At 34.6% G+C, this 14,228-nt stretch overlaps 3 protein-coding genes across 3 annotated transcripts; 2 read left to right on the forward strand and 1 right to left on the reverse strand.

Annotated features, from left to right (window-relative positions):
* LOC128176855 (uncharacterized PE-PGRS family protein PE_PGRS20-like) lies at positions 1-1,228 on the forward strand (the record flags this gene model as incomplete). Its single annotated transcript, XM_052843400.1, has 2 exons — positions 1-1,116; positions 1,223-1,228. Coding segments are annotated over 2 exons (1,122 nt in total), but the record flags the coding sequence as incomplete, so codon positions are not given.
* Positions 1,229-4,382: 3,154 nt separating this feature from the next.
* On the forward strand, positions 4,383-6,738 carry LOC128175825 (uncharacterized). The gene is made up of 4 exons (XM_052841671.1): positions 4,383-4,441; positions 4,934-5,033; positions 5,896-6,498; positions 6,630-6,738. The coding sequence occupies exons 2-4, from the start codon at positions 4,940-4,942 to the stop codon at positions 6,632-6,634; spliced, it is 702 nt and encodes a 233-aa protein (XP_052697631.1). The 5' UTR covers positions 4,383-4,441; positions 4,934-4,939; the 3' UTR covers positions 6,635-6,738.
* A 2,483-nt stretch (positions 6,739-9,221) lies between these two features.
* On the reverse strand, positions 9,222-13,997 carry LOC128175823 (N-alpha-acetyltransferase 30-like). The gene is made up of 4 exons (XM_052841666.1): positions 13,367-13,997; positions 12,043-12,166; positions 10,144-10,199; positions 9,222-9,684 (listed from the first exon to the last, which is right to left on the reverse strand). Exons 1-4 carry the CDS (start codon positions 13,841-13,843, stop codon positions 9,547-9,549), a joined length of 795 nt encoding a protein of 264 aa, XP_052697626.1. The 5' UTR covers positions 13,844-13,997; the 3' UTR covers positions 9,222-9,546.
* Between the last annotated feature and the right edge of the window lie 231 nt (positions 13,998-14,228).

The following is a 14,228-nucleotide window of genomic DNA, read 5'->3' on the forward strand; positions in this document are numbered from 1 at the left end:
TATTCTTCGAAAAATGTTTTTTTAAGATTGATTTTCAAAATGTATCTATTCCCATTTTCTGTACAGATGGACCAAAAAATGCTGACAATTGTGCTGCTGTGTTTATTACATTCGACCGGATCCCAGGTTATCATGGGTGGTCCTATGATGAATGGCCCTGTCCCAATGAATGGTCCAATTACTATGATTCCAATCAATGGTGGCCCAGCCACTTCAATGGTTCCCGTTAGCGGCGTTCCTCCAAATATGATGCCGACCAATGGCGGATCTCAAGAAACGGTTATGATAAATGGCATACCTATGAGACCGGTGGGAGAACCTCAGATTGTTGCCATTTCCCCACAGACAGGGTTACCTCTGTTCAATGGTAATGGGGGTTTTAATGATGGCGACGGAAACGGTGAAACTGATGTAAGTGGCATACCAATGAGACCAGTGGGAAATTCTCGGTTAGTTGCTATGGTCACACCTCTGGGGTCCTCTCCATTCAATGGCATGGATAATGGAAATCAAGGGAGGATGAGAAACGGTTTTAGACCAGTCCGAGGCGGATCCCGCAGAAATGAAAACAGTGGTAGAATGAGAGACAATGATAGACTCCAGGAAAGAAATGGTGGGTTCGAGGGAGAAGCTAACGGTAATGGCGGTTTTGATGGTAGAAATGGTAGATTTGAAGATGAATTCAATGGCAACGGTGGAAATGGTGGATTTGATGGCGAATTTGACGGGAACGGTGGAAATAGAAATGGTGGAAACGGAGACAATTTCAACGAAAATGGTGGAAACGGAAATGGTGGAAACGGAAATGATAGAAACGGAAATGGTAGAAACCGAGACAATTTCAACGGAAATGGTAGAAATGGAAATGGTGGAAACGGAAACAATTTCAATGGCAATGCTGCTCCTTCTCAAAATGATTTTCCTGGAGACAATGTAGACATGATAGATGGTCGATCAGGACTTGTAATGGTGCCTTTATCAGAAGGGCTACCTCGTTCTCAACTGCCAATGAGAAGGCTAATGATAGTGCCCCGCAGACGGCTTGTTTTCCTAAGACGTCCATCAAGAAGACTTGTTTTTATGCCTCCTGGAAGCATGACGCGGAGAAGGCTGCCAGTTTGTGAGTTTATTTCTTTAAAGATAGATTTATTGAGTGTGATAATTAAAGGTATATGGCATATCATTGATGAAATATAACCTTTTTTTTTTTTATACATTTCAGACATGATGAACAGAAACAGAAAAAGGGTTCTTTTATGAGCAGCTCTGACACTTCACCCAGAATCATTTAGAAATCTTTATCATGAACATTAATCTTCGACGTTATCAAACGTGCATCTCTTGGATATATGTCATGTCACAAACTGTTTGTTGACTGTGTGTATTGACAGTCCTGATAGTTTACCTTCTCACATTTGTGTACATGCATTCGTGGTTTTTTTAAAAATCCTGTTGATAATTTATTTTTAAAAAGTCAACAAAGTGTTCAATAATTCCTTTTATAACCAACATTATGTACTATAGATCTTGATTCATCGAAGCATCGTTATTTTGTACCTATTGTTTTAGAATTCCAAATATATTTTTGACTTTGTTGAAATGTTTGTGACTTTTTTTATTTAGTGGAATTCCTAAGCAAAATTTGGTACTTATTTGAATCCGACCCTAGAATTCATAAAATACGTGTTATTTACCAACCTTTCAAAACATACATACGTGCATGTACGTAAGTACAATGTACATGCAAAACAATGCATAAAATTAATACTACAGAAATGATGATTAGTTAAACTAACACAGTCATTATACTTGAAAGAATAGTATATATTTACGTATAAAATTTTGCCCGGAACATTAATAAAATACACAAACATGTATTAGTGATACATTAGTCATGTAAATATAGCTATTTCTTATCAAATACTGTGGTTTCATTAATATTCAGGGGTCTTAATTTTCGTGGACAAAGTGAAAATCACAGTTTCAAGGATACATGTACCTAAATTCGGGGCCAATGACCTTACCAATACAAAATGTTAAAGAAATTGCCCTTCAATGAACATTAAATTTTGTGGATCAAATTAACAACGAAATCCGCGAACATAGGTATTCAACGAATATTGATAAAACAGTAGTTTGCTATTTACTTATTTTCTAAAATAAGAATAAACTTTGAAAAATCAGATTGTCTCTAACTTCAAAAAAACTCTTTGGAATGTTTGTAAAAGACTTTTAAAATTTGTTGATATTATGAACTATATTCAAAGATCATTCAGCAGATCAAGAATAAACCGTACCGTGATGCTTGCACGAAAAATGCTTCCGTCACTGACACTATTAGAGTGTTTTACCTGGTGCAAATTGCACAAATGCAACTTGATGTTGTAAGCTGTAGACATATATGCATTCATTAAGGGGAAATGTACAGTAGATATATACATGTAATCATAAGACAATATTCTTCTTATTAACAAAAAAATGCTAACTACTGTACAATGTTTTTCTCCAAAATAACATTCAACGATACTGGTGCGATGATATGATGAAAAAAATGTAAACTGGAATACATGTATTAATTAAAATAAAATTAAGTTATAGTTCCTTGATATGTGAAACATTTTCGTTATAAATACATAATATGATAACTATTAATCTTGCATCACCTACTAACATAGAATAGTAGATTCTATGACAAAACATTAGGTTAGACATGCAGTAATATGTTTATCAAAATAAAGAAACAAAGAAGCCTTTTCCGCAGGCGATAGGTCGGGTGAATCCGATCGGTCCCTGGAACTATGAATTTTTTAGGGGGGGGGGGGGGGGGCAAGGACTGCTACCACCGACCCCCTTAGATCCGCTAGTTCGTTGGTGATCAGAAAGCGCCGGTGAATTAAAGTTTTATTACCGAAGTCGTAGTTTCAAAATTTTGTTAAAACATAATATTCTTCTCTTTTGTCGTTTATCGTTCTGCAAACAAAATTACTTCCTCCCCTCGCCTCATAAAATGAACAGAGACCACTAACGAACTGGCCAAATCGTCATGGACCAACTGATGTGCACCAAAAGCCCATGTAAGGACACGGGGTCAAACAGCAGACAATGAACTCGGAGTGGGGTCAGGAGTACATGTTTCGGCACAATTGGCAACCTTAAAATAATCAAATACATGCATAGAGAGAGAGAGAGAGAGAGAGAGAGAGAGAGAGAGAGAGAGAGAGAGAGAGAGAGAGAGAGAGAGAACACGAAAAACGTTCAATATTTTTCGTGTTTTCTTTTTTACCTTTTACCTATAACTCGCCGACCACTGTGGATTTTTTTGTGCATGTTTCAAGAGAGAGAGAGAGAGAGAGAGAGAGAGAGAGAGAGAGAGAGAGAGAGAGAGAGAGAGAGAGAGAGAGAGAGAGAAGGCTTAGTGTGATTAGATTGGTTGCGCTACTTTCAATGTAAAGAGGGCTAGATGGCTGTGGTCATTTTTACATAATATATTTATCTCTCTCACAGCAGAGCTTTTTATAAAAAGATGATAGGAAAATATTCAAATTTTAAGCTTATATTTACTTTTTTTTCTTTACTATGTATTTTGTAGCTCAAAAAATCAATTAATGCTTCAACTAAATGAATTAATCATATCTGATAATTTAAGATAGATGGCCGGGGGGGGGGGGGGTTAATTTGTTGACCACTAAGCGTCCTTAACTAGACAAGAAACATGTTTCATTTTTAAAAGGGTATCTTATGTAATAATGTTAATGCACTGCACATATTCGATGTCAATTGTATAATTTTTGAATCATGTTTTATTTAGAATCGTATGGCAAATAGCGAACCGAAAAATCAAACTTCCTGGGTATATATAAAAATCAACCTTTTATATAAAAATTATAAATTTCATTTAAAACTAAATCTGTTAAAGAATAATATATTAGCCGCATCAGCAGTTTAGGTTTTGAGCGAATTCTTGTACTTTTTTGCACATATTGAGCACTATGCGTTTTATTCGTGTAGTATAACTGCATTAAAATTACATAATATTTTTCAAAGTCTTTTAATATGTGTCTAATAAAATGTCAGACTTTGCAAAGATGAGCTTATGATCTTGATCAATTATGATATACCGACTCCCAAAATTAGGACGAATCAGAGCTATCTTTGTCATAGTAATTTCCCGGTATTTCGTCATCAAGAGTCACATCTCTACCCTATGTACCCTGACCAGTACACGCTCTTGACAAAACTTCACATAAGACAAATCTTAGTCATCCATCAAATCACCACAGTTACACATAGCTTTCTTACCAAACACGGCTATTACGCCATCGACCAATCAAATACGCGGGTATTTCCACGTGACATTGCTTGTGCTATAAGAATCGAGAGCTTTATTTCCGCGTGTGCAGGAGTCGATTCAATCTTTTTAGGACTACAGGCCTGCACAGGGGTATGGCTATGATATACTAATATCAATTAATCATGAATTTTAATTAACTGGGCGTGAATGCAACGATTGAATCGCAATTAGCGTGCTTATAAGTTGAAATATTATGATTTTTGTTAATGAAACATTAGTTCAATGAACTGTACAGAATCGGAAAAAATCATATTTTATATAGATTATGAGGACGAGGGTTGACGGTGTTTGTCGCTGATTTTGTATTACTCTAAGAATTTCGGTTCCGCTTAATTTTGTGGGACTGATATCTGATGTAGTATTGGGCTGCAAATTAAACTAGTAATTATAGCGACTTATTAAACATATTTTAAAAAAAAAATAGATGTTTCATTGGGAGACACAGACGCCTGCATGGCGTAAAATATTTCTTTTTCTAATTAAATTGTCTCATGTTCTGCTATTATTATAATATAGAAATTGCACTACAATTATAATATTTTAAACCAATTCAAACCATCCAATTTTCCTTTTTGTTTGAAGGTGAAAATGAAGTTCCTGTACGTGCTGCTGATCTTGGGGATCGCCGCTTCTGTTGAAGCCGGTGGATATGGAAAACGCCCCCGCCCTCGACCAAGGCCTAGTAAGTCGGAGAGAGAGAGAGAGAGAGAGAGAGAGAGAGAGAGAGAGAGAGAGAGAGAGAGAGAGAGAGAGAGAGAGAGAAGGCTTAGTTTGATTAGATTGGTTGCGCTACTTTCAATGTAAAGAGGGCTGGATGGCTGTGGTCATTTTTACATAATATATTTATCTCATATTAAATCATAAAAAAAAATACTAGATACATCAAAAACTTCAGAAATCATAGTTTAGTTCTATGACCAAACAATTATGTAAACTTGGGGTTTATTATCCTTTTATTTTCAGCGATTATTGGTTTCATTCAAATATATTTCATAGGTCGATCCAAAGATATATCGACTTCACAGAAAAGCGTATATATGATTTTCTGCGATGTCGATATATCTACGGATTTACCGAGCTACATTTGTCATTATATTATATTAATTTTAAAAGATGGAATGACATGATTTAAACAAAAATATGGAAACAAGGATTGTAGGTTTCCTTTTTTAACACATTAAACGTAAACCGAAAAAACGTATGCTAGAAAATCATCTTCGCTAGCAAATATTCGAGTTTTACAAGTTTATCATTAGAAAACACAGGTCTATCCCCATTTCTATACTTTAACAAATGATATCAAAGGACCAAACAATAAAACATGTTATATTACATGAAAATAATGTTCTTTCATAAAGATAAAGAGTGATATTTATATTAATCAAAATAAATGATAGTGGATTGATACATGTATTATTGCATAAACAGTTTATTTCGAAAGTAAAATTTCGCTGGTGACGCATGTAGGTGTACATGTATACATAACATATATTGAATCGAAGACTCTACCTGCCTATGTACACAATGTGGTTACCTATTTTCAGTTTACAAAGGCTATGGTAAAGGATACGGTAAAGGAGGCGGTGGCGGCGGTGGTAACTGGGGTGGCTACGACATGTACAGTGCTGGTATGGGTGGATATGGATATGGAATGGGAGGAGGCGCATATGGATATGGAATGGGAGGCGGATACGGATATGGAATGAGCGGTAGCTACTATCCCAGCATGAGTTATGGAGGTTATTATGGTGGATCATATCCATCCTACTCTGGGGGATACTACAGTGGATACCCATCGTATTCCACTGGAGGTGGATATTACAGTGGGTATCCATCGTATTCCACTGGTGGATATTACTCTGGCGGATATCCTTCCTACAGTGGAGGCTATTATTCCGGTGGCGCCTCCTACTATCCTTCCTACTCCTCTGGTGGATTTGGTAGTGGATTTGGACTTGGTGGAGGTGCTGGATTTGGTGGAGGTGCTGGATTTGGTGGAGGTGCTGGATTTGGCGCTGGTGCTGGATTTGGTGCAGCTGGAGCCGCTGGAGCCGCCGCAGCTGGTGTCCCAGTGTCCGCTGGAACTTCTCTAGCTACTGCCATTGGTTCCATAGGAACATTTGGAACTGCCGGGCCCGCTTATGCAGGTAAGTAAAAACACCTTTACTTTTCTTTTTAATAAAAATGATGACTTTGTTGCTGTTTTTGTTGGATTTCTCATTTTCCTTTGCCTGTTTATTTGTATTTGTTACAATGCGATTTTACATCTATTTTGTAGGTTAAAGAAATACACCACCCGTGATAATAGTTGTTCTGAGAGAGTTGCTGGTCATCCTTATATTTTTACATTAAAAACCAACTTGTGATTAAATAACCCTTATACTGTTTACCTGTTTGTTTTAAGTACTTGCGTTAGTATTGATTTTCATTTGAGTATTTTCAATACTTTGTTGTAGGCGCGTCAATATTTAATGCAAGAAACTTGTGTGTCCATTTTTCTTGTGAATGGTTTTCGCAGTTTATTATACAATGGTCTCGTGATGAATAATCTCGTTTTTTGAGGCAGATAGAGGAACATCAACTGCTGTTAACATATTCACTTAAAAAAACAAAAGAGAAGTGCGGATCAAGTTTTTTTTCCCTCGGGGGATGGGGGTGGGTTGGGGGTTGAGAGATAATTTTCTTTGCCGGGGATGAGTCCAATGTCTATATTTTGGAAATTAATGCTTATATTTTTTGCGGGGACCCCCTACCCCATTTAGATCCCTGCATGAAAGATGTGTTTCATTGAATAATTACATCAGGAACCAAAGCAAATTCAAATTCAAAAAAGCAAAGACATATCGAGGTCATTATCTGTTCTCTCGATGTTAAGGATTATGAATATATGTAAGCAGTCATTTTTTCGCGGATCGCGATCGAGAATTTTTTTCCAAAGGGGGGGGGGGGTGGGTTCCGACGATTATTTGAGTTTGCTAGGGGAGGGTAGGGGGCCTTGGCATCCGAGGCATATTTTTGGTAATTTTATAATGTAATTTAAAGAAATTTGAATTTTGCAAGGGGAGGGGGTCTGGACCCCTTGACCCCCCCCCCCCCCGTCCTCTAAATCCGCGCGTGCATTTCATTCCTTTCTGTATTAAAAATATTTTACAATTGATAATGTGATATCAATATCACAAGAATACCTCATGGATTAAACATTTAAACTGAATGAAACCAAAATGGTTATGGGTTACATGTAGCCAGAGTTCCAATTATTTTCTTCACCTCCTAAAATTTTTTTTATACAATTCTTCTTTTCCCATTTCACCCTTTTCTTTTCTGCTTTTTCTTGACCTTGATATATGAACAAAAAACAGGTCTGGTGATTTATTTTTTACAAAACTTTGCTTATAAAACAAAAGATTGAATGCTTACGAAAGCTTGCAAAATTAGAGTTTTGGTCTTGAGATTAAAGTTAATATGGGTATGGAATTGGAGGCGGATATGGATATGAAATGAGTTGTGCAATTGTAGAATTTATAAAAAAAAAATTTAAGTAGACTCGGTACCGGTGATCAACAATTTCACCATTAGATCTGCCTTAAATTAAAAAAAATGTTTTTCTTAGCTGTAGACTATTGTTTCGTTAAGAAAAATTCCGATAATCTTATCTTTAAAATTTACAAATTTTTCTTTAGATAAGAGCTCTTCTTTTCAAGAAGATTAATATTGTAAAAAAAAAGGCCTTCACCATCCAGCCCTCTTAATTAAGAAAATTGTGACCTAAAATTTTGAATCCGGCAAGGTCTCAATAAAGTGGACCTTGTATATACTAGCTATAGTAGTATACTAAATAATATAATGTGTAAGAATAGAGCCAATACAGTTTGTTGTGATCTCAAGGGCGTAAAAGCCCCTCGGAATGTGTGTGCTCAGACATTACAATATGTGGGGTGTTGTCGTGTATCAGGTACGAATGTACAATATGCCTAAAAAGCCATATATTTTTTTTTTATAACAAATGCGATTGATCCATGCGCATTAAGTTGTACATATGCATATTAGTTCTTTATCAAACTTAGTTCTATTGTATTTAAATATATGAATATATTTAAATTTACCGAGTATGATTCCATCTAATTCTTACAAAAACTTACAGTTGATTCATAGCTCTCTCTCTCTCTCTCTATATATATTGAAACAGCAAGACTGAAATCTTCACGTTCTGGATACGATTGGTCGAAACCAATTTTACAGCAACCTAAGAAAATTCACGGATTGCATGAAATAATCATGTCAGACTCAAATTCCAATAAGAGACCATTTGGCTGTTTCTTTTAGCTAAAGCACTGATGTACATTAACAGTATTTTAGTAAATTTTACTTACTTTTTAAAATCAATTTAATTATTTTTTAAATAAAAGAAAAAAGTAAATATACACAATAAAATGATTTCTTTGGTGATTCATCCGGGTTATGAAGGTAGCGACCATTGCAGATTTTTTTTTCTTTTTTACAAAACCCGCTGGTTAGGTATTTTTCTGCAACATGGCCACCTTTATATCCCACATAAATCACCAAAGAAAGCATTTTATTGTTGATATGTGTACCCAATAAATTGCTTTCCTTTGTGAGTTATGCGGGTATAAAGGTAGCGAAAAAAGAAATTTGCTAACGGTTCAAAAGTTGCTAACGGTTTCAACCGATGATTAAACTGGTTAGAACTCAGGATCGTGAAGATTTCAGTCCCGTCTGATTCTATAATGCTGTGAATTACGATACATTTCCGTAAGAAATAGAGGAGATGTAAATATAACAAAATAAAATTAATCAGTATCAAACTTATTTAAAGATGTATAAAATCAAATAAAGGAACACAAAAACACAGTAAAACCATCCCATCGTTTATTGGACTCACTTTTCAATGACATGATATCTCACAAACTGTAACATTACAATGAGTGTTCACCCGTGCAAACAAAATACCTCGCATAATAATCCAACAGAACAATCTGTAATACAAGTAATAATTTTCTACATGTTTTAAGTTGTAAATAAAACTACATGTTTTAGGTTGTAAATAAGACAGTTACATATCAGTGAAGAAATCACATCCATCTTCTTCGAAAGTTTGTTTGGATTTTTTAAGATTTTTTGTTGAAAGAATGATGGTTTTCGGTTGTACACACTGCAACACTGCTAAAATTAAGGATTCACCTCAGCCACAGTTTTAACCGTAGAGCATCCACACCATTCAGATAATACCTAAACAATCGTTTGTCTCTCACAAAACCAAGGTTTTCATACAACCTCAACGCTGCCTTGTTTGTAATTTCTGTCTCAAGGACTACCTGCAAATAAAATGAAGTAAACGAGTATACCAAAATAACTTAAGAATGATTCATATGAAATTTTTGAAAACTCTTTCATGCACTTTCTGTGCTTATTGATACTCATCAAAGAGTGGATATAAAATTCAGTTGACTCAGAATAATTCAAATGTGCATCATATGATCATTTAAAAATATCCTTACTTGGAATACCTCCTAGTATTCATACCATGTGAAACACAATAAAAAAATTATAACTGTAAATACAGCACAACATAATTAAAAGCTGTGCTCTTTCAAATATAGCATTACTTATACATTAGTTAATTCATAATCATTTAAATTTCATGAGACATATTTTCAAAGAGAAATAAGATACACACATATCAAAACATATATGCATCTGATATTAACTGTTTAGTAAAAAGGAACCAGAAAAAGATATAATCCAATGTATTATCAAATATTCAAACTGTTTACCTCATCACAGTCATCAGCAATCATTCCTTTAATGGCCTTCATAACCAAACGTGATCCTGAAAGATGGAGAAGAAAATGTGACTCTAATATCAATAACTATTTTTTTTTTAGTTTTTCATTTGCCAAGTCCACTGAATTTCAAATTTGTTGTTTTCTTTCCAAAGATGTCTGTTTTTCATATAATATTTTAAACAAGAGGCCCAGGGGCCACATTGCTCACCTGAGTGACAGATAAATTCAGCATTACAGTACCAAATTCATACATGTAGTATCTTGACAAATAAGTAGAGTAGGGTTAAAAAATCTGCCGATTTTTATCCACATATTTTTATGGTAAATACCATGCCCCTTTTGTTGTTTTAGTATTTTTCAGAAGATTTTTTTTTCAATTCCTATTTTACCCCCCCCCCCTTTCGTGGCCCAACTTTTCTCACAGGGAATCATGGTTGGATCAAACTTTAATCTGCACAACCTGTGCTTACACAAGTTTCAGCTTTTTTTAGCTGACAGCTTTTCCAGGAGATTTTAAAAGATTACTCTCAATATCTTCCTATGTATAAATTTGACAACCCCTCATTGTGGCCCCACCCTACTCCTGGGGATCGATCATGATTTGAACAAACTTGAATCTACACTAACTGAGGATGCTTCCACAAAACTTTGAACTTTTTGTAAAATGCTTTTTGAGAAGAAGATTTTTGAATATTTTCTCTATATGATACATGTACTGTGTGAAACTTCATCCCCCATTGTGGTCCCACCCTACCCCCGGGATCATGATATGAACAAACTTGATTCTACACTACCTGAGGATGCTTTCACACAAATTTGAGCTCTATTAGCCAAATAATTTTTGAGAAGAAGTTTCAAAGATTTTATCTTTATAAATCTACACTAAATGAGGATGCTTTCACACTTTGAGCTTTTGTGGCTACATGCTTTTTAAAGAAGCAGATTTAAAAGGAGTTTCTCAATATATTAATGTAAGTTTCAAATGTCTGCTATAATTCCCGTCATCTTTGCATGCGAGAAAAACTCAAGGCTGTTATCAAATAAATTTAATATATTTACAAATTACATGTATTTATAATGCATCAAATAGCGCAGCGTAATTTTATATAAAAAAAAACTGTCTTAATCTTGTTAATAAAGTTATCAGACAAATTACTGATGCATGAAAAACCTAAATGATAAAAGCTACGTATTGAGATAAGAAAATCTATGCAATATGATATCTTAAAAAGTGATATCCAATATATTGAATGTTGGTACTTGGTTTCTTTAGTAAGCTTTGCATTATTTTTTTTCTTTAGTCATGTTTAAATTAGAGAACACATGTATCTTTTTATTTTTTTATGATCAAATCTAAAGTATGTTGACAAACTGTGCCTGCTATCATGAGTAAAAAATATTAATGTAAAATAGATAGTAATAACTAGTGTGTTATTGCATAAGTAAACTTATACAATGTACCTACAGTATATAATTGTGACCTTAAGTCCCTTAAAATGCAAACAATTACTGAACTATTGGTATTTCAAATTCAACTATTATGCCAAAAACAATTTCTAATATAATATGAAAACACTGGCAGCTGAGATATCAATATAATAGGCTGTGAAATATTAATATGTATTAAAATACCACTTTTTTCATATTAAATGACAAGTAAAAACTTCTTTCCACAAAATGTTAGTAAACTCAAGTAAAAATGAATTGCCAATATAACATTAGTCCCCTTACTCTTTCTACCAGAATGACCAAGCATGAAGGAAACAGGAAAAAACACACACAAAAAGACCCAAAACACTTCATTCATCTAATCATGCAGAAGCATTATCACTACAAATAATCATTGAAACCATGTCAGAATTCTATTCCCTTGGTGGCAACTCTTACCTATTTGCTTTCTTCTGTAGTCAGCATCAACAGCCAACATGGCTATGTACCCTCTTCGTACCATTTTCTTGTGCATATCTAATTTACAAACTATGGCACCCACACACTTCTCTTTATCCATGGCCTACAACATTTTACAAACAAATATAATTTACAGTATTATATATATTCCAATTTTTTTCTTTTTACAAAAGACGAAGGATCTTTAATGAACTTAATTATTTATAGAATAAAACAGTACAAAAACATAAACGTAACTGGAATAGATCTGATTTTGATAAAGAACAAATTATGAAATAAGATCAAAAGTAATTCAGAAAGAGTACAATAGATGCTTTGACAATAATAATTCAATTTCTGTTTTGGTAAGATTTTAGCTGCTAATAAATAGCAACTAGCATGCAATCAGCATGCATAAATATTTTGAATGAAATGCTACACGTACTAGGCTTAAGCATTGTGAGCAACCTCACAATACGATACACATCACAATGCATTACATTATGTACTGTACAGTGAATTATTAAATTAACTGAACTGCATATTTACATGTATTATATCATCATGATCATTATACTTCCATGATACTGAAATCTGATTGGTTTAGACGCAGTGTATAATTTGTTCTATTAACCTCAGTTCTAGCAACACACTTGGCAGTGGGTATCACTATATAAATAGTGCCTGTTTGGGAGGGTAACAGTTAAAATTGATACCCAAGAAAACCATTGTAAATCAAGCACCGGTCACTTGGTTGACAATGGTTTTTGAGGGGTGTCAATGAAATTGCAAGAGAAAAATCCAAGATTTCTTCATTGATATTTACATCTTTTACATGGAGAAATTGACAGAAACCAATCAAAGATAACAATGGTCTTGTATCATTTAGAATTTATATAGTCTTTTATCATTCAGGAGTCGCTCAAAACTTCTTGCACAATGGTATTTAATGTAATCATCCAGGTACAGGGTCACTTGCAATGCAAAATCACTGCAGACTTTTTATTTTTAACTATGTATTGAAGTCAGTAACTCTAAAGGGGGGGGGGGGCATTACTGGTACATTATTATATTGGAGAAATACTGGGATTTTTTCATACCATTTGAACCAAGAGGTAATCTAAATAAATATCCAATATTCATGCATATTGGGATGTGAGGATATCTTGGTTCTGCTTCCATACAGATGATTCACTCTGATCCTCTAAAATGCATCTTTCTAACCACCAGAGCGAGTCTGTATCACTACCTTTACATTTTCAGATAAACTAATTCTCGACCAACACTGAACATTAAATCTGTTCATCATTTTTTCATGTCTTACCAAAAAGCACAACTTTGGCCAATTGTGGATAAAATATCTGTATGTGTAAATGGAATACGGTTCAGAAAGATCTTTGGTTATGAGCCTCATAATGTCTGGCATTTGTTTTTCTGATTCATATACTGTGTAACTTATTCCATCTATTTCCTTAATGTCATCTTCCAGTTGCGATTCAATGTGGACTCTTCTCACAGACTCGCAAAGCAGGTGCTCTGAACTTTCATCATCATTATCCACTTCGTTTGAATGCTGCACACCACTGCCACATGTGCACTGAGCCACTAAGTCCATCTTATGATTATCTTGATCTGTAGATATATTTCGCACAATGCGTCCATTTTCGTCGTTCAAGTGGTTGATTTTACCGTTTGGTATTTTCCCTTCAATCCGTGGTTTGCTATCTTCTATGGAAGTGGGGAGGGTTAAATTTTTGTTCACGTCCGAGCCAGTGAGAGGATGTTCTGATTCAGAAATCATTGCTTTGAATAGTTGTGTCAATACTCTGGTTTTTGTAAAGGTCTGATTTTCCAAAAATAAATCATTTTAACATAAAACCACAAACTTGCCCTTGCAACAGTAAAAACGAAGTTCATGTATCGTCCATGTTGCTGTGGAATAGTCAACTTCCGGTTTCGATATATATTAATGCGCTCTCTCCATTTGCCTTTAAACCATGTGCAGCTTTCAGCAATAATGTTTGACAATATTTCAAACTAAAGGCGTATCAACATTAGACCAGTATACCATTAATCTATTATCCCAGCCATAATATGTACTGAACTATTTACTGCGAATTTAGTTCCGTAGCAGTTGCTGGGCACTTCCGCTCAAATGAAAAGCATTGCAACGACCAATGTGCAAA

This window comes from Crassostrea angulata, chromosome 3, assembly GCF_025612915.1.
Source record: "Crassostrea angulata isolate pt1a10 chromosome 3, ASM2561291v2, whole genome shotgun sequence".
NCBI lineage: Eukaryota > Metazoa > Mollusca > Bivalvia > Ostreida > Ostreidae > Magallana > Magallana angulata.